The sequence below is a fragment of the Cynocephalus volans genome, chromosome 4, assembly GCF_027409185.1.
Source record: "Cynocephalus volans isolate mCynVol1 chromosome 4, mCynVol1.pri, whole genome shotgun sequence".
Lineage (NCBI taxonomy): Eukaryota > Metazoa > Chordata > Mammalia > Dermoptera > Cynocephalidae > Cynocephalus > Cynocephalus volans.
In genome coordinates this window covers 7394393-7414715 of record NC_084463.1, presented here as the reverse complement: position 1 = coordinate 7414715, position 20323 = coordinate 7394393, and the positions used below count along the sequence as shown (strand labels likewise).

The window sequence follows — 20323 nt, the reverse complement described above, 5'->3', positions numbered from 1 at the left end:
ATGTTATGATTCCTTGCCACATGTCGGGTGCATGTGTCTTTGCTGATATAAAAGCCTTGGTGCCTAGGACCAAGCCTCCTTAGTTACTCCTTAAAACTATTTCCTCCAGGTATTTTCTGTTTCATTAGGGTACCTTAAGTGGCTGACATATGATTCCCAGTTCACACACTCAAAGATGACAGACTTCTGTACTTTCAACAATTTGAGAGTATCTTCCAATCTGCCTTGCTCTTTTTCTATACTAAGATATACTGCTTTCTCTCTCTTTTTTTTTTTTTTTGATCTTATCATTTTTTAATGGGCTTAGGAAACTCTGAGATAGCCATTTACTTTGGAGTACTTCTGGTTTTAGCCTTGTAAAAAATGCCTGAAATTAAGAATTGCTAAGGAAAGGGAAGTCCTGGATTCTTGTATGGAGTGGGGGCAAGGGGAAAATACATGAAGATTACAAAAATCAATCTCTGTATATTAAACTGACATTTTATAATTTGTTTATTTTTAAGCTAATGCACACTATATATTTAAACAATGAAACACTATATAGCAATAAGAATGAATGATTTACAACTATATGAAGTAATGTGGATAAATTTCACAAACATAATGTCAAATGAAAAAAGCCAGACACAAAATAGTATGTACTGCATGGTTACATTTATATAAAGAACCCAAACAAGCAAAGCTAGTTTATACTGTTGAAAGTCAGTATAATGGGAACTGCTGCCTGAAAAGGAGCATAAGGGGACCTTCCAAGGTGATTTCTTGTTCTATAATCTGGGTGCTGATTACATGGGTGTGTTCAGCTGTAAAAATTCTTCAAGATATACATTTAAACCTTGTGCAGTTTTCTCTATATGTCTTACATGTCAATTAAGAGTTAAAAAGATACTAAGTTTCTTAATGGGGCAGTTTAACTGCTTTGAAAAAAGTTCATGGGTCTGAAGAAAACATCTATTTTTCAACATAGATTTTTTTTGTCTTTTTATTTTTATTTATTTATTTATTTATTTATTTTTTAAATTTTATTTTGTCGATATAGATAAGCTGATTATTATTGCTCATCACCAAAACCTCCCTCTCTCCTCCCTCCCCCCCACCAATGTCCCCTCTGTTTGCTTGTCATATCAACTTCAAGTAATTGTGGTTTCAACATAGATTTTTGCTTAAAAAAAATTCAACATTTGGCGTAAATGAACCTAGAAAATATTTTGGAAAGTAATACATCAAAAAATAGTAATTTTGAAAGTTGGAAATAGTATGGTCAGTGGTTGTAAAAAAAAAAAAAGAAAGAAAGAAAAAGAGAGAAAGAAAGAAGAAGAAAATGTGTAAAGCTCTTTTTTATAACAAATCCTGAAAGATTGCTTATGGAGAAAACTGCTAAGCAACAAAATTAAAAACAAACTACAAATATTTATTAAACATATTTTTCTGGAACATGAAAATAACTAGAGTTTCCAACTTCTCTAAAGAATTAGAAATATGATTTAAAAGCTTGTGACAAGACCATGTAGGAATAAACTTTAAATTATTTTTAACTTTAAGAATTAAATGCAGCAGTGACATCAACAGAAAATTTATTAATAGTAATTTAGTTGTAAATCTTGATCTTAATAGGTTATAGATATTATGAATAAGTTTTCTATGAATGATTTACTATGTTACACATCTGCTCTATGCATATAAAAAAAAGGTTTCTTCTCCTGACAGGCTCTTTTCTGGGCCAAGATATTTCCATCCATATGCCAAATTTCTCTTCAATCTCTTTAATGTCAATATTAAGCATACTTTCTGAAGTATGGCCCTTTTCAACTGCAAAAACTTTCTAAGATAATTTATTTGTATGGCCCTTTAAGCTGCAAAAATACTCTGGGAGATAATTAACCCAGTTTTTCTGGTGTGGAAACTGAGGCTTAGAGAGGTTAAGTGACTTACAATCACCTAGCCTGCATATAATTTGGAAACCAGGTGTTTGAATTCCAAATCAAGTTGTTCTTTCCACTGTAAGAGATACCTCCCACTGGTATAATACCATTTGTAAAAGAGCAGTAAAGGAGGACACTGGGTCTGTCTTCTATCTATACAAGTCAAAACTACACTTGACTATATAGTTTTTCCTAAAGGGCATTTTCACAGCAGGGTTCTCCAAAACACAGTTGTGCCGAGGTTGCAGCTTACATGTGTAAATACATCAATCACAACAGGCTGTTGATATTTTCACCTGGATTGACAATCTTAAATATGCTAGCATAGTATTTTACATGGTTTAATTTTTTTTCTCTCGTTTTCTTTGATTGCAGTTCTCCGGAACAAAAGGAAAAATGGTTCTCTCTCCTTCAGAGGTACTTTTTCAGTATATGTGTTTTTAGTCTTTAACCTGTAATAAATGAATTAAAACCTTTTCTGCAGAGATGTTCCCCAAACTATTTTCCTTCTCTTTGGTAGAAATTGTTCATTTGTCCTCAGAATAAGCTGTTGTTTAGATTGCACATTAGCTACTACTTACTGTAAATAATGTTCTCTCATTACATGTATTTTGTGCTTCCTAGGAAGGAGAACTTTGAGGTCTAGTTAGATCATTTTAGACATAATTTAGATAATAATCTCTCCCATATCTTTCTGTTGTCTCCAACCTAACAATTGGAACTAGCAGTTTCCTCAAAGTATATATTGTTTCCACAAATTCAGGGCTTTCTGCTGAGCACCTCAAAAATGAATTATTATCCCTGTTATTGAACATACAGACTAAAATGGTCAACTTAGGCACTTCTGTTAGACCCACAATTTTTTCCCCTTTCTCCCCTCTCCTGCTTCCTAAGCAGTGGGATAACCAAGATTTCCCCTCTGCTGGAGAGCTAAATGAGAATTCTAAAGCCATTGCTTTGGTTTGTCCTCGTTAAAAGTATCGTATATGTTCCTGTACTTATTAGTAAGGAGCCAGACCTGTCCAGAGAAGACAGGGAAGCTTTGAAGATAAAATATCTCCCAGAGGTGCCTTGAGCTGATTGTGCTTCTCCAACCTCATCTGACATGAATGTCCCATTCTTTTTTGTGCCCATGCCTAATGTCCTGATTTTTTAAAATTTCCTTCCAACCCATAATGTAATCTGAGTTTGCTGAGTCTTTCCATCTGTCTTTTTAAAAACAGCATATAAGTAGTATATTGAGAATATTAGCAAAATAGATTGATTTTTAAAATAAGCCATTAGCGAATTCCATCTGACTCAGTGTTGTTTTGGGTTGTTGTTGCATTTGATTAGATACATCAATCTAGAGAAAGAGAAGGACTACCCGAAGAGCATTCCGCTCAAAATCTTCACCAAGGACATTGGGGATTGTGCCTATGTAAGTGTTTCTAAGCCAGAAAATTAAATTCCAAGTCCCTGCATAAGGCAGAACACCATGAGTAAAAAGAGAGACAGGCAGGAAAACAGACTGTGTATGTGCCATAGAAGGTAGGCATTTTGAAATACGATAGGGGGAAAATGCATTTTCCTGGATATATTTATGTCTTTGTATATATGAAAAGTAAAACTAGCATAAATAAAGCAGGAAAGATTCATATTAACTACAGAAATTAACATTTACACTTGGAAAAATATTGATTGTCAGATGTCTTTTTCCCCCCCTGGCATGAATGTTTCTCTGGATCTTTTCAATAGCAGCTGCAGAGGCTTTTAGTAAATCTACTTCCATGAAGTATTTCCTATTAGTATTAAGCAATTTTTTTTTCCAACTTATCACTTCTTAAGTAGAGAGTGGTTTTGAAAAGTTTTTCATTCTTTAAGTTTTTAGGGATTGAATCCCTCAGGTTAATAAGTGGAAGATCTGAGAAAGATGATATTTGTAAGGGAATCAGCATTTTTCTACATCACAGTATTTATCATTTTGGTCAAATTAATATTAATTGTTTAACCCTAGTTGTTAAGTTTAATTTGATGACTGAAATTGTAATACAAGGGCCAAGATGTTATCAGTGATGAACAAGTTGGAAACTTACGAATGTTTTTATGGTACTATGGACTATCATACTACACAGCAGCTCTAGATTACATTGGATAGCTTTATTTGTGTGTAGAAAATACATGCAAAACTGTTGTGTTTGGGAGAAAAGCAAAAGCTATGCAAATGTTCTGACCAACTCCTGAGTGTGAGATATCGCTGCTTGAGGAAAGTACTCAGATTTTTATGGTATGAGACTACAGAGATCTCCTGCAGCAAAGTAGGAAAACAACAACAACAACACTGTTGTTTCGGCCTGCTTTCATTCAACTGTTGTGGCAGTTGGTTACATTCAGGATTTTCATGGAAAATCCTTTAACACTTTTTTTTTCAGTATATAGAAAGTGTGTGCATCAGAAAGGACTGATGTCCCCCATGTTGAAAGAGAAGACAGGAGGTGTGGTCAGGTTGTGTGTTCTGCTTTTATCACTAGTACCCTTTATAAGTCAAGGGTGCTGTGACATACTATGTCCTTTGCTCTCTGAAGTAGCTTTAATGGCAGGAGTCTCTTTCGAGAAGCCCTGCTTCCAGAAAGAGTGATTTCCCCAAATAGGAGTGCATCTATGGGAAGTATTCTTTATCCTTGGTCTTCAGTTAGGCACAACCTGTCAGTGAGTTCTGCTAATATGGAAAGGAATTGCCACATTTTCAGTTTTGTCTGTTTATTTTGTTGTTTGTTTACTAGCCAAAGAGCTGTATCAGACAAAATTCATTTTTTTTATCTACCAGAAAGGCAAGCAGGAAAAAATACATTTCCTATAGCACTATTTTGAACATATGTGCCTAGTGTTAAGAAAAACCATTACCTTAGAGACCAGGTAATTGGGAGGATAGATTCTTCACAACAAAAGACTTCATGAGAGATTTTCTTTAAATTGAATCAAATGGTTTTCAGACTTGGAAAAAAAAAGAAAAAGAAAAAAGCAGAAGCCTTTTTGAAATTATACGTCAAGTTACAAAGCTCAGTATGTAATATAACTATGCCACCCTGGTAGAAAACAGGCACCGGATTGGGCGTTCCAAGCACTTTTTGTTGTGCTCTGAGACACTTTTGCATAATCTTTGGGATAGAAGGAGGACAATTTGAAATCAGTGCAATTAAAAAAATTTTTTTTAAATAAAATTCAATTAACCAACAACTTTTAAAGGCAATTTGTCATGTGAAGTAATTGACTTATTGGGAAGACATAATATAAGGGAACAACAATTGATGAATTATCAGTGGATTTCACTTAGCTTTATTTTTATATCATTTTTGCTTTTATATATTTTTTCCTTTCATGCTACTTATTTTTACCATTTAAGCCCTTCTATCAGCAGCCCTGATCGCTTATTTATCTGATAATTATCATATATAAAACCTATGTGAATAGCAAAAATATTTCCTTTTTGATAACACAACACTGCCTTATATTTACATAATATATTTTTGAAAGCAGTGAGCTCTATAGATAGCTCAGAATCTTGTTAATCCCTTTTCTGTTTGTAGCATGCAAATTGTCTATTTGTAAATAGCAATTCTCAATGTAGTTTAGCATGGGAGCTATTACAGATACCCTATTGAATGGCAGAGTTGGTAATAGAATTGAGCTTTCTAAACTTTTCAGTTTTTTCATAGACTCATCAGTTTTAAATTCTCTGAAGATTTTCACAATAAGAATCTTAGTAGCCACAATGCCTAACACATAGAAAGTGCTCAATAAATAGCTGTGTTTTAAAATTCAAAGCTTTAAATGTCTTTCATGACCAATTCTTATTCTGATTTTAGCTAAACTGACTTTATACCATGCAAAGAAATAAAATCCTACATTGTGAAAACAGTACTAAGGAAGAGATAGAAAGAGATTCAGCTCTCTCCCTTTTTTATTACCCATTGCGCTATGGAAATACAACAATGGAAATGAGGCAGAACACCAGCCTCACTGAATTTTTTTTCTATTGTACTCTCTATGAAATATATTTAGTCTTCTCCTTACTTGCTTAAGCTCTTATATTTTGTGAGCCACACATCCTTTATTATGAGAGAAATAAATGTTTTATTAAAGGGCATAATATATAAGAAAATGAAAGTAAATTACAGTCAAATGTTTATATTCTACTTAAGTCATGTGATTTACTCTGTCCACACTTGAAATCAGGTTTGAAATTTGGATAATCAGGATTTTCCTTTGGATAATCATTTGACAATTATTATTTGTTCGCTTGTTTTAAAATTCTTTATTCATAGCTGTATTTCTTATTTCTTTTTTTTCTACAGTCTAAAACTATAACAGTAATGAATTCAGACACAGCGAATGAAGTTATCAACATGTCATTAACAATGCTAAGGATAACTGTAAGTTACTCTGCTAGGTATTCTTAATTGAAAACAAACCTTGATACTTTAGATTCATGTAAATATTTTCCCTTCCATCATGAGACAGCTGGTTATTAGATATACCCAAATCATATTTTATCCCCCAAAGCATAGAAAATAAGGACAGTAAATCTTTAATATTAGTTTAAAATAAGGATGCTATCTTCCACTCTTATTTTATAACTTGTATGAACCAAAAAGCATAAGATTGGACTATAATTTTAGGGTGATGTTATGTATTTTTATTGTATATGGTATATACATCTACAAAAAAATTTTTTTTGGTGTAAGATTCTTAATAATGAAGTTTCAACTCTTTCCCTCCTTTCCACTTGTCAATATTTGACAGTTCTTCTCCCTACCTAATCATCCTGTTATTATCCCAAGACACTATTAGTCTTAGGATGATGAATTCTGAAGGATTTGCTCTGTAGTAGAATTTTTACATAAAGAACACATGGCTAGAAGCCATATTGCCTGGCTGCAGGTCCTGAGCATCAGATGCCTGGTACTTGTAATGAACTGGTAGATAAAAAGACAAGCTTTTAATTAGATCATGGATTTGAAGGGCTTTAGTGTATACTCCACACTTTTTCATTTTGCTTTTAGCTTCTGCTCCTGTTTTCTGGGACAGAGGTTACATTTTGATTTTAGATGAAAATATTGAAATGTTTGAGAATGAGTTGGGGAAAGAGAATTGGAAGGTTCTCCTCATTGCCTCCCTCTCAGTTATATAAACACCACATAATGAGTACTTTTATTAAAGACTGATTTTCAGAATGGTGGAAACTAAGGAAAGCACTTGAACAACACTATTCCTTGTGTGAGATTCCCTATAAATTTTAAAACACACTATGATGTGACATGACACATTGCTTAAGACATGCCATGTTTTTCAATTTGCTAGTACACGGTGCTATGGTAAGCCCTTAAAGAGCTCAGGGTTTGCCCTGAGCTCTTTAACAATTTGGGATTTAAAAATCTGACTTATTAAATTTAGTAATGTATTTTAAATGTAATCAAATTTATATGCAGTGAGTAAAGCAGGCATCTCTGCATTGATTTCTAACCTGTGTGAATATGTTTTGGAAGAAAGTGAATAGTTTTAGGGGTAGGAAGGGAGATTAATTAATGACAGGATTCATTTCCTTATCTGTATTTTTCTTTTGGATAAAGTGATCAATATCCTCAGACCCCAAAATAGTTCTATTAATTTAATTAGGAATTGGAGCTATTTGAGTATACCTGATCTAAGAGATGATCACAGTGTTTTTAGACACTATATAAAAGAAAGGATTTTTATTAGGTTGCTCATTCCATTTGAAATATAATTTTTTGACTAGTGATAAAGTAACAAACTATGTGTATATGGTAGTGGGAACAGTCTGCCATAGCCAAGATCCTCCATTATAAGGGCAGGACCATGATTGCTAATCAGAAGTTAAAGTCAAGAATATGAAATACTTCCAACAGACTTGACTATATCTGTTCTAGCTTCTTTTAAAATATATTTACCTTATTCCTCCTAGAGGAATATAACCCTTCCTGGGTTATAATTCTACTAGTGAACAATTTTATTGTTTTATTGTTTTCCATGACTGGGCCTATTCTCTAGATTGAATTTTCATTCTTTCTGTGCCCAGGACTGGACTTGCCCAAACTAAAGCCAATGTAGACTATGCCAACTGCCTCTTTGCTCAAAGCCTCTTGGTCATTCTTCTCCTGCTCAGAAGCAGCTGAACTAAAATCAGCCTTTGATAGTTTACTTCTTAATCATACATACAGAAATGTTTGTGGTTTTCTGGATAACAAGGTTGTCTTTGCCAGGGACATGTTGAAGGTTAAGTCTGATATTCTCTGAGAAATCCAGAGACATAGCAGAAGTCAGGACTCTAAAGAAGAGATTAGCCTTTTAGAACCAGGAAGTTTGTTCTTCCTTTGTAAAAAGATTTAGTCAAGATTTCACACTCCGTGGGCTACCTTTATATTGAGGGCCTGATTCCATTGAAGTTTGTGGATCCCTAGCCATCACTGGGGATTGGGGGGGAGAGAGATGGGGTTTTCTTTAAAAATCATAATCACTCCTGTGAACCTATATAGCATTTACATTGTCCCCAGTTTTTTCCTTTGACAAAACAAAAATGCCAAAAAAAAAAAAAAAGTCCTCATTGAAGTACGAATGCTGAAGATTTATTATGACTTTTAACTCTTTTATCTCCAAGGGCTCAGAGAGAGATTACCAGTTATGGGTCAATTCTGGCAAAGAAGCGGCACCATACCCACTCATTGGTAAGTTTCTGTGAAAATCTAAGAGAACTGTAATTAAAATTCAGTGAATACTAAGTGTCTGAGAGAATTAGTGATATGGTCCTAAGTTTAAATACTATTAAATGTTAAATCTCATATGAGGAATAAATATCTACCAAACATTTCTGTGTGTTAGACAAAATCTCTATGCTAAGCAGCTAATTTTATAGTTGGGAAGAAAAAATTGTCGATTTTTTCTGTTTTTCACTTTATATACAGAGCTAGCTTACCAAACCTTTACTTTTTTTCTGTAACACAGCAATATGTATTTCCTTTTCTTCATACACTTATTTTTATGTTCAGTTGTTGGGATTTTCTGTTCCCTTTCCTATCTACTCTTTTGCCTCTCTGGAAGACCAGTCTATAATCCAGTCATGCATCTTAAACCATCAGTGAGTATGAAATACCTGCCCTGTGCCAGGAATTTTCTAGGCATCAAAGAAAATGGATTAATCCATTTAAACATATAAATCTTCACTGGCTAACCTACTACCCCTTCACTAACTTACTTTGCTATTTCTGTAGCTCAATTACCCAGCATTTGATTTGAGGAGTATTGGTATATAGGATACACCTCACCTTATTTAAATCATTTTGCTAAAAATATTTTTTGATCAGTAACTTTATTCAGAGTGGTGAACAGAAACGAGCAATTAAAATGAGGGACAATATCTGTAGCAGATTTTGAGATGATGAACACAATGATGTTGATGACGATGATTTCTGTTAACAATTGAAAAATGCTTACTACCTGCTAGACATTGTGAAAAGCATTTCACATGCATCATCTCGTGCAGTCCTTTCATTTATCTGTGAGGTCACTACTGTGTAATCAGTGCTTCAAGTGATCTGAGTAATCTAAAACCAAACTTTTCTACAAAATGTGTATGCCTAGAATGTAGAAAGTGATCATGCATAAACTGAGGACAAAATTGACTTATTTCAGGTTTTTTTTTTCCCTCTCTATCTTAAAATTTTATGTTTATTGAAATAGTTGATTATACATAGTTGTGAGGTACAGAGTGGACTATCAGTATTTGTGGACAGTATATGGTGATCCAATCAGGATAATTAGTGTATTTATCATTTCAAAATGTAATAATTCTTTGTGTCCATTAAACAATTGCTCCCTAATACCCCCACCCCTTCCCACCTCTAGTGATTACAGTTCTGTTTTCTACTTCTCAAAGTTCAATGTATTATTGTGATTGTAGTTTCTTTCTTTCTCTTTTTAGCTCTCACTTAATGTTGCCATTTTTGTAAAGTCAATGGACAACAATTAAAGTTGTCAAATTTTTAAAAACATACTTAAAATATGTTTTAATAAAATACATTAATTTAATTAAAACTAGGTAGATGGTAACTTTTAAGCTTAAAACATCTCCAAGCTTCATAACTAGCTCTTACTAAAAAACCATGGAACATGACATATGATTGTCCCACGATTGAATAGCAGTTCTTATTTGTATATTTGGGGCTGGCTGGTTAGCTCAGTGGGTTAGAGTGCAGTGTTATAACACCAAGGCCAAGGGTTCATTTCCCTGTATTGGCGATATACCAAAAAATAAACACAAAAATAATTGTATATTTTAATGTGCCTTGCAAACCTCAATTGTAGATTAGCTGCTGGCTATTTGGATAAATTGTTTTATTGCTGTTATAGGAGGCTTATTTTTTTTTCTTAATTCCTAGAAGTTGCTGTATTGCTTGATATTAATCAAATATTGACATTAAGTCCCTATGCCAGGTAGAAAGGAACAGTAAGCGTTAACTGAGTTACATTTAGTGATAAGTCAGCAATAGAAGGGAACTTACTCCTGTGCTTAAAAAATCTGCAACCCAGTAGTGTTTGAGCTTCACTCTAAGAGGATGCAATTACTTAGAGTATTAAAGAGCAAAAATTATGTTGTGATCAGATGTCCAGGGTTTAGCTTTTCTAGTTTGTAAATTCCTTTTTGCATCTGTTTCTGTGTTTCTAATCCCCTGCAGTCTTCCTTTGATTATTGCCTATGAACACCAGCCTCAGAGGGCAGCAGTGGGAGGGAAGCATAAATCAAACCCGTCCGAATGCTCTTGAGAAGCTCTACTTATATAACTAATAAAAACTAATTAAACATTTTTCAGTCAAACATCTTGTGTTAAATAATAGTAACAATAGTAATTCTTGACATATATAGTTCATTGTCCCTATTATTTAAATAATATTAACCACCAATGTTTACTTATTTGATCTTTACAATACTTGTGTGATAGGGGTAGAGTAAGTATTTTTAATCATGCATTTGAGGCTGAGAGAGGATGGGGTTTTGCCAAAGATTTATAGATGCAGTTAGTGTCAAAGGAGAAACTAGAATACCTCTAAATATTCTTATATGCAAATAGGAGAAACCAACATTGTGCAACTCACAAACTGACCTGTACATTCACTCCACACTAGATATTTTTAAAGACTTTTTTTCTTCCTCCCTTTCTTCTCATCCTTAAAACTATTTTGGTAGGACCACCTACATTATGAGAGTGCACATGGTGATCATTCAGTCAGCAAAAGGATTCTTTACACCAAAAGTACCAGGGGTAAATTGCAGTACATTACAGTTTTTAGCACACATGCTCACTGTATAAGCCTGTCTGAAGTCTACATTTAGATTTTTCTCTGTGTAGGGCATGAATATCCTTATGGAATTAAAATGAGCCATCTTCGAGACTCTGCTCTCCTGACACAGGGATCAAAGGACTCCACCACATCTTTCAATTTCCAGGAGCCCTTCCTTATGGAACAGCTTCCCCAAGAGATGCGGTGCCAGTTCATCCTGAAGCGCAGCTGTCTGGCTATGGCCCAGCAACTGAGTGGTGAGTCGCTTCTCGTCCTTCATAGAGCCTTCTTTCAGCAAAAGTTTTCATTCCTGGACACACATTTTGTACAAATGAAAAGAACCAATCTTCCAGCCAGATGGGGTGATTTTTCTTTTGGATTAGCTAGGGGTTTTGAACGGAAAGATGGAGTTTTAGAAGAAGATCATTTTAGAAATCAGCAATCAGCAACTAATAGCAATACAGTCTATCCCTTCTTTCTTCACCATTCTTTCCCCTTTAACCTTATGGCCACTGCAGAGTCAAAGGCACTAGGCAATGCTGCAGGTGCTTCAATACCTTCTTTGTACTGTAATACACTCCACTGTGTGTTCCCCCTAAATGGTCACAGTATAAAAAGGAGGTTGTCAGTGATGGATGTCAGAAGACTCTGATGCCCTGCCTGGATCCTGGGACTGATAACTATGTGAAGACTAGGATGATTTCTACAGAAGTCTCTCTTTAGCCTACCAAATGAGTATTAATTTCCTGTGAAGAGAGCTGTTTCTTACCTCCCCATTATAAAGACTGTAGAATGATAAAAATGGTGTCCAACATAATTTACCCTAACCCAAGTTTGAGTTTTAAGCTCTCAGTCTGAAATTAAGATTGTATGGGAAATAGAAAATGGATACCAGAAACTATGAGTGGGATAGTAGAAAATTGATGCTAAATTTCTACAGTTGCCCTTATGAATTTGAACCAACTAGGTGTTCCAGTGAACAGTGGGATTGCCTTTGCAAATGAGCAAACTTGGGCCCAAGGAGTAATAAACTTAAAGGCATTGTATGGACCTTGAGAGATCACTGAAGCCACCTACCTGCCACATGACAGATTTTAGGCATCGTCTGAATGCCAGATGAAATTTTGAAGTACTTCTTCTGTGTGTGATCCAATTGACATAGCATTAATGAAAAAGTAGCTCATACTGTTTTTAACCTCATTGCAGAATGACCCTATTTTAAGAAAAATGTGTATGTAGCAATCTAAACTTAGAGAAAACAGACAAATCAGCACTCACCGTGAAGAATTTTACACACCAAGATCCTTTTAAACAAAACACTTTTCAATTCATGTAAAACTGTTTAATATATAATTTTCATATTAAGACATCTATAGATTTTTTTAAACAATTGCAATACTAGCGTAAAATTTATCTTCCTATTCACTCCATTGATTCCAAATTTTGACATCTTATTAGGCAAAAAGAGTTGTAACTACCCTCTTCCTCTTCAGCCAGCCTTTGTTCATTTTTTCTTCTCTGCTTTCTTGCTATTGTTAAAGAGTTAAATAACTAGGACAGAAGCTGTGGCACACAAAAGCTACAATATTTACTATCTCGACCTTCCCAAATGATTTGTCAGTTCCTCATTTACAGTAACACGTCTAGTCTTTGTGCATGGAAACATGGAAAAACAAAACAAAACAGTTTTTCCTCTCTGGAAGCCCAGGTTCCTTCTGTCTACTTATAACCTACAACACTGTATCACTTTCTCCATCTTTTAGTCAACTCCTATTTTTACTTCTTTCCTTATCCAACTTGAATTCCATGATTATCATGATTATCTCTCTTGCAGATAACCTCAGCTTCTTTGACCCTCTTTCCTGCTTTCCTATGTACCTAGAAAAGTTCCTTCTTTAGATGAACTCTAAAGAAACACTGCTAGACGAAATAATACAGCAGCAGGGAGGTTTTATATCACTAATGACCCCCCTCAAATGGGCAGTCTATACTGGCTACAGAGACTTAACTGTTTCTCTAAGGCATTTTCCAACTCCTTGAGTCAACTGTTCTGTCTGAATCCCCTCCACACACATATATACACCCAATCCCGTCAGTTTCTGTGGATAGTGACCGGGCCTTGAACTCTATACTTTACTGAAGTCAACAGTAAATTAATAGATCGGTCATCAGGGACTCCCTCATCTTGCCAACACCGGTGTACAAACTTACCGTGAATTCATACCTGTCATCTTCTCCTCTCCTATAACGGTAAATTGAACTTTTGGACTATAAAGCTGTTTGCTCACTTCCTTGGGCTGTTCTGAGGGGGTGCTATAGAGAGAGGTATCATGGTTTACCATCCAGTAAAATGTGAGCTTCATGAAAGCAGGGATTTTGGTCTGTTTTGTTCACTTCTGTACTGCCAGAACCTGCCACAGTGCTTGGCATATGTAAATGAGTATTTACTCAATGATTATTTGTTTAATGGATAATCAAATTAAATTTAGATTTGTTATCTCATTAAAGATACAAAGAGAATCTTTATAACTATGCTAAGGAGAATAATATTCTCCCACTCTACCTTTTTTACCCATGTTTTCAGAACTATTTCTCTGGGTCTGTTGTTAATTTTAATTAATTTGACTAATAATCAGAGAGTAGGAATCCTAAGGGTCTTACTCAGTTCTGCCTGTGACTTGCTTTCTAAGTTAAATTGCAGGAATCCTCTGCTTAGTTTCTTTCTATTGGTAGTTAGGATAATGGTAGTTCCAGTGGTAGTTGATTCGTGGCAAATGGGATCAGGGATGGAGTAACTATAGCCCAATGGTGCCACAGCCAAGCTGGATATCAGAACCAGCTATGCAACTAAAAATTACAGGTGAACCACTTATGTGGGTTTTTTTTTTTTTAATACAGAAGATTTTGATGAACAACTGTTTCAGAAACCACTGATTTAGATCAGGGGTCAGCAAAGTTTTTCTGTAAAGGGCTGGATAGTGAAATTTGCAGGTAGGTGCTTATGTAACAAAAGAAGGAAAGTTTCCATGTTTTTTTTTACTGGTGGAATTCAAAATATAATAATTGAGTATAATTATACATAATACAGGTCTACTAATAAGAGTTGAATTTTTTGGAGGCGGAAAAATTTGACATAATTGAGATTTAAAGTTTGTGACTTAATCATCAAAATCAATTGCAAATGTTCTGATCTGTAACGAGATTTTTATATTTCATCTTTGAAAGCATTTTCTTCACACAGATAGGTACTGCCAAATATCGATATCATTCTACGAGCATACAATCCTAATTGAGCACATTTCTCTCTTAGATGGCATTTGTAGACTTGTGTTAGATTCTTCTTCATTTCATGGAAGATAATCACTTCCAATTGAAGGTTAAGTGGAAGCTCCTCAATTGAATAAATAGATTTTGAATTATATTTTCTTTTGTTCTTGCGTGGAGATTGGTAAAACACTACTAGAGTTATCGTTTGAACTCGGAAAATATATGTGCTGCAGACTTGTGTGGGACTAGAGATCTGGCTTCTTGTTTTGACAGCACCAGAAGTGTATAAAGCAGCTTGACATTACTTGTGATTAAATATTGTTTAATGACTTTACTGCATTAAAAGTTTTATGCACAAGCATTGTTTTGCCTTTTAATTTTAGGTTGGATTTATTAAGAAACATCAAATCTACAGGAAAAATTAATTTATAAAGCCATTCAATGTCCAGGAATAGTGATTGAAAGCAGTTCTTCTCATTCATAAAAAGTTTAATCTCAGCCCAGAATTCAAAACTTCATTATAAAACTTTACCACTGCTGAGCCATTGAACTACTCTGTGATAGTACAAGAAAGGCTAATATTTGGCTTTTGTTTCTGATGATTCACAAAACTGACAATGGTTAATCCATGAGAGTAAATGAAGTTCATTGTTGACACTACTAATCCAGTAACACTTTATAGATTGAAATATTTTCCCTGCAGTACCACTGATCAATACAATGAATAAACCATAGCTATTAAACATTTTAAAATTTTACAACCTTTGTAAATTTGTTGAATCACACCATTTTTCACTCCACACATCTGCTGCATCATCAGATATAACACATTTTAGCAGATTCCACTTCAGGTGGTGCTGAATTATTTTCTCAAATTCTTTCAAAATATTCTCACCCATAGTTGTTCTATGCAGTCTGTTTAAGGCTAATTCTTCAGTCACTTCAAACTCGGCATCAACTTCTTGAATAGGCAAATGAGCAGTATTGGTAACATCTGTCAACTCATTAAGAACCAAAGAGAGTCACCTGCCTTGTTTTAGTTTACAATGAATATTATTCCTGATGTGCTCAACTATTTGATCAGCTGTTCTCACTAAAAGGCTAATAATCTTAAATCTAGTTTCTCTGGGCTCATTTCTTCATCTACTACAAGCACACAGGATTTCATCAACTCACCATTAGTATATGGCTGTCCTTTCTTGGCTAACAAATGAGCCACTCAAATTTACTTTTGTTGCAATCTGTTTTCATTTCTTGTCTTTGTGAAGAAATTCTGCAGTGATGAGATATTTTATTTTAAATATTCTAATTTTTCTAATGGTTGCTTTCTTTTAAGTTGGGGATACTGTGATTGTTAGTGTTTAGTCTGGTAATGTCAACATATATTGACAAGTGCTTAGTCTGGTAAAGTTGACATATATTTTTTCACCATGGCTGTTATGTCATTGCACAGTAACCACTATACTTTGCCCATTGATTCAATAACAATGTCATACACACTTCACAGTGCCCTAAAAACTCAGCACTGGAAGTCTACTTTTCTTCTTTTGACATGAATAATAATAATAATTAAAAAATTAGATTTGCTGTATCATGACACACCTGGCACTTAAAACATTGTCAAGATATAATGGAGTCACTGAAATTTGTAGTGCCCTGAGCAACCGTGCAAAGCAATGAGAGCACAACATATTGTCTTGGTCACAGCTACTCAACTCTGCCATAGAGTGCTAAGTGAAAACAGTCATAGTCAATACATAAATGAATGAGTGTGGTAGTGTCCCAGCAAAACTGTTACAGACAGTAAAATTTGAATTTCATAAAATTTTTTGTGTCACCAAATATTGTTCTTCTTTTGAATTTTTCAACCTTTTAAAATGTAAAAACTATTCTTAGCTAACAGGCTATCCAAAGAGAGGTGGCAGGCCAGATTTGGGCCAGGGATCGTAGTTTTCTGCACTCTAATTTAGATTATTAGAATGCACATTTAATCAAAAACGTTTCAGCTAAAGTCTCAGTATTCTACCAGACTTTATAACAGAGCTTCCCCTAAATAACAGAACCCTCTGTTTTGACTGGTCTCCATTTCTTTGCCTGTTACATCTTTGCAGTGTTTTCATTAGAAGTAAAAAAGCCAAAAGGCATCTAGAAAGATTAAAGAACTGTAGAGAGCCTAGAAATTCTACAAATGGAATTTTTGGTCCCTGGATGATGACACTCTTCATAATGTTCTCAAGTAATTTCTACATAAAACTTAACAGTTTATAGAATACTTTCTTTTAAGCCCCAAAACAACCATGTAAATTTACATTATTATTCATTTTACAAGTGAGCAGACTCAGACTGTGTCCAGCATCACAAAGCATATTGCAGTAGAACTGAAATCTCAACATAGATCTTCTGTCCTTAGATCTCCACTCATCACTTGACCAAACTTCCCTATTATGTGGACATGTTAGTACTAACTCACTTCATGAAATGGAGACAGTTTTACATAGTTATTGTTTGTCTTACTGTTAACATCCTCACAGCTTTTATTAATACTCTTGATTTTTTTTTTTATTTTGAAGGCAACATGCCACTCTGGAAAATGTTTTCAGTACTTCCATAGCCTCATTGTGATGTAGAATATATGACCCTATGATTATCAAAATTTAATGTACTTTAAAGTCCATATTTCTGTTTCCTTCCTTCCCACCTTCTGTGCCCCCAACTCATCCCTAACATAAGTCAGAATTAAAAAGGAGACCTCATAGGAAGAAATGAGTTTAAGAACAAGACTCTCTTCACTCTCTTTCCCTGCCTTTCTTCACATACATACCAACAATTAACCTGACTACTAATAGGGAAAAATGAGCTAATACTTCTTTTTCAGCACATATTATATACATATAGAATTTGGCTTTATTTACCAAGTGCCACTTGTTATACTCAGAGTTCATCACACTCTGTTTGTGGCCTGTATATTTAAAATCCACAGAACTCTTAAATTTTTAAATTGCTTAGCCCCAGGAAGTAGATATTTTGCATGATCTTATGTGGAAATTTATATCTTGTTTCTAAGGTTAGCAAGGAGACAAAAGAGGAAGATAATTTCTATTTAAATATTGGCTGAGAACAATTCATATTGTGATTTTAAACCACCGGAATAAAATAAGCCACAATTAGACAAAGCTTCATACATCCATTTCTGAGAGAGGTTTTCTCTAGTTAGCTCAAAGGAAATATCCCTGTTAACCAGCATAGCTTTAGGTTGCACAGTCATCTTCAATCTGTTTTTCAAATTTCTGCTTCATTGTGGAGAAGACTTCCTACTAAATAGTCTTACACTGGAAACAGAATAGCAATAGGTCTCTCAGAACTCCACCTCTGAGACTTGAGTCACTCCAACTCATCCTTGGGGTGCTTGGTCCACAGTGAGATAGCTCTAGTGTTAATTCAGGATGCAGAATATAGACATTCAAAGATCTGACCTCAAGACCCAACTCAAATGTCACTTCTAGGAAATCTTTGTTTCTTTGAATCTTTAGCTACCCCTTTCTCTGTGTCTCCAGAACTCTGTATACATATCTCTAGTGTAATATAAAAAATTATGTTGTGATTATTTGTTTACATATCTACATGTCTCTTTAGACTATGAGCTTCTCTAAGGCCTGAGAACTCATCCAAGGACTTAGTCCAGTGTACATAACAGAGCAGAAGTTAAATGAAAGATTGAATGGCTTAGTCACATCTACTGGAAAAACTTAAATGAAGTGGAAGAGTTAATTAAGCTGGGATCTTTCTGAGTGTGGTCTGAAGCAACTTTTGGGGTTCTATTGTGAATGGAACTCCCATTTGTATGAGCCCACAGCAGGCTTATTACCTTCCATATCTGCTTCAGATGCAGGACTAAACTGGAATTAATCTGAACTTTTATAGTGGATAGTAAAATATGGGACATGTTTCTTTTACCTGTGTGCCCTGTCATTCCAAGTTCTCTCATATGTATTTCCCACTCTGGAAAAAAACAAAAATAAAGGTATTCTTAATTTCTGTAGGTATGTGGCCAGAATAGAATTTCAAATTAAAGCTTTTACTATTGTGCTTATTGTTCTATATGCACAAAGTTTTAAGGATTGTAATTTTTAATATTCAGTTTTCTAATTTAAGCATGCAAAAACACTAGCCTGAATCTTGCCAGGGTTATTTAGGAAAGCTAGATTTACCTGAAATTAGTTTGCTTTACATTTACATAATCTTTTTTTATTGTAGCATGTTTTTTTCATCAGCTTTTGACATTTAGAAAATAAAAGCTATACATTAAAGGCTCTGCATGAAAGTAAATTTTAATGAATTTTTTTTTCTCTCAGTCCCAGAGGGAACCTGAACTCTCACATTGAATTCTGAACATAAAAAGCATGGCTACAGCTGAAAGTATTTATGATAAAGTAAAAACCTCAATTTCCATTTAAACCTCTGTCTACATTCATAGAATAACTGAGTTTATAACTTGTGATAGAGCATTCTTCTTAAGAAATGTGAAAGCTAAAAAATCAAGTAAATATCATAGTTATAGAAATAATAAAACCAGGTTAAATGTGAGCAAACCAGACTGAGTATAGCTACTCAGCATATATATTATGGTACATACTAAACAAACATTTGCCCAGATTGACATTGCTCTACATACAGGAACCCCTTTCTGGATTTCAGAAAGGGTTTCATTTCATTTTCTGTTTTCTAAAATGGTGTAGGTTGGGAATGTCAAAGCAGGAAGAAAATTCTTAACAGAGTAGTGGTATTCTTTCATGTCTACATACCTCCAGAAGGCTGTTAAACCAAATGGAGAGTAAGTACAGAGAGGAGGTCTTGTTTTTGAGGAGTAGATTGGTCTCTTGGCAGCGTTAATCAAGATTCTTTTGACCCATGCCCTGGGCAAAGTAATACTTTCCGTACATTATCTTGCATGATCCTTTCAGTAAGCCTTTGAGGGATAGGTTATCCTTTGCATTTTAAAGTTAAGGGAAGAAGTTAAGTAAATCTCCTAAATAAGTGTCTGAACCAAGAGTCTAACTAAGCTCCTGGCTTTAGAGCCAAAGAGCTTTGCCCACCTGACTGTGTGTGTACATTGACGACATGCTTACTCTATCCTAAGGGAGTGAAGTGTGGATGATGGTCGTAAGGCCATCTGGTAAAATGTTGCTTATTTGCTTTCCTCTCACAACTTGGCTTTTTTAATATTTGGTTTAAGTAGGTTATTCTGAGAAAATAAAATACTAAGATACATTATATCCAAATGAGATAAAAGACTTCTTTAATGTTTGTATTTGACGATGCTAAGAGAGAATGGAGTCAAACCATGAGTGAGTGCTATCTGGGTATTGTGGCCTCTCATATCTTGGTTCTGTTAGCCTTAATTGCAAGGTGTTTTGAATCTGCCCCAGGAATGCATGCTTTAGGGGTTAGCCAGCAATTTGCGCAGAACTGAATGTACAATATTTGGGGCTTCCACTGTCAGGTTTTGTCCTTTCTGTGATTCCCTCTCACTTTCCAGATGCTGTGGGTACCTTTATCTTTGTTCTCTATTTCTCCAAGCCAGTAAGAGTTCCAGTTCCTCTCCAAATTTTAGTTACCCTTCCACCCTGGGCCTGTCTTCATGATAAAAGCTATAAGAATGGGAAACATTCAGTGCCATGCCATTCCCTTCTTTGAATGGTCAAACTTTTCTTTCAGTATCTACCTTCTTTTGATCAATCTTTAGTGACTACAGGTAGGTTTATTTACATTCACTTGTGAAGAGTTTATATTTGTTGGTGTGT

General features: G+C 34.7%; 1 protein-coding gene across 1 annotated transcript in view; it reads left to right on the top strand.

Moving 5' to 3' along the window:
* Positions 1–20323, top strand: part of LOC134375103 (rho GTPase-activating protein 20-like) — a 103151-nt gene that overhangs the window by 69474 nt on the left and 13354 nt on the right. The window contains exons 5-9 of the mRNA XM_063093271.1: positions 2298–2339; positions 3258–3342; positions 6257–6334; positions 8578–8644; positions 11324–11512. Of these exons, the coding sequence (XP_062949341.1) occupies positions 2298–2339; positions 3258–3342; positions 6257–6334; positions 8578–8644; positions 11324–11512 (461 nt within the window). The remainder of the gene's footprint in view (positions 1–2297; positions 2340–3257; positions 3343–6256; positions 6335–8577; positions 8645–11323; positions 11513–20323) is intronic.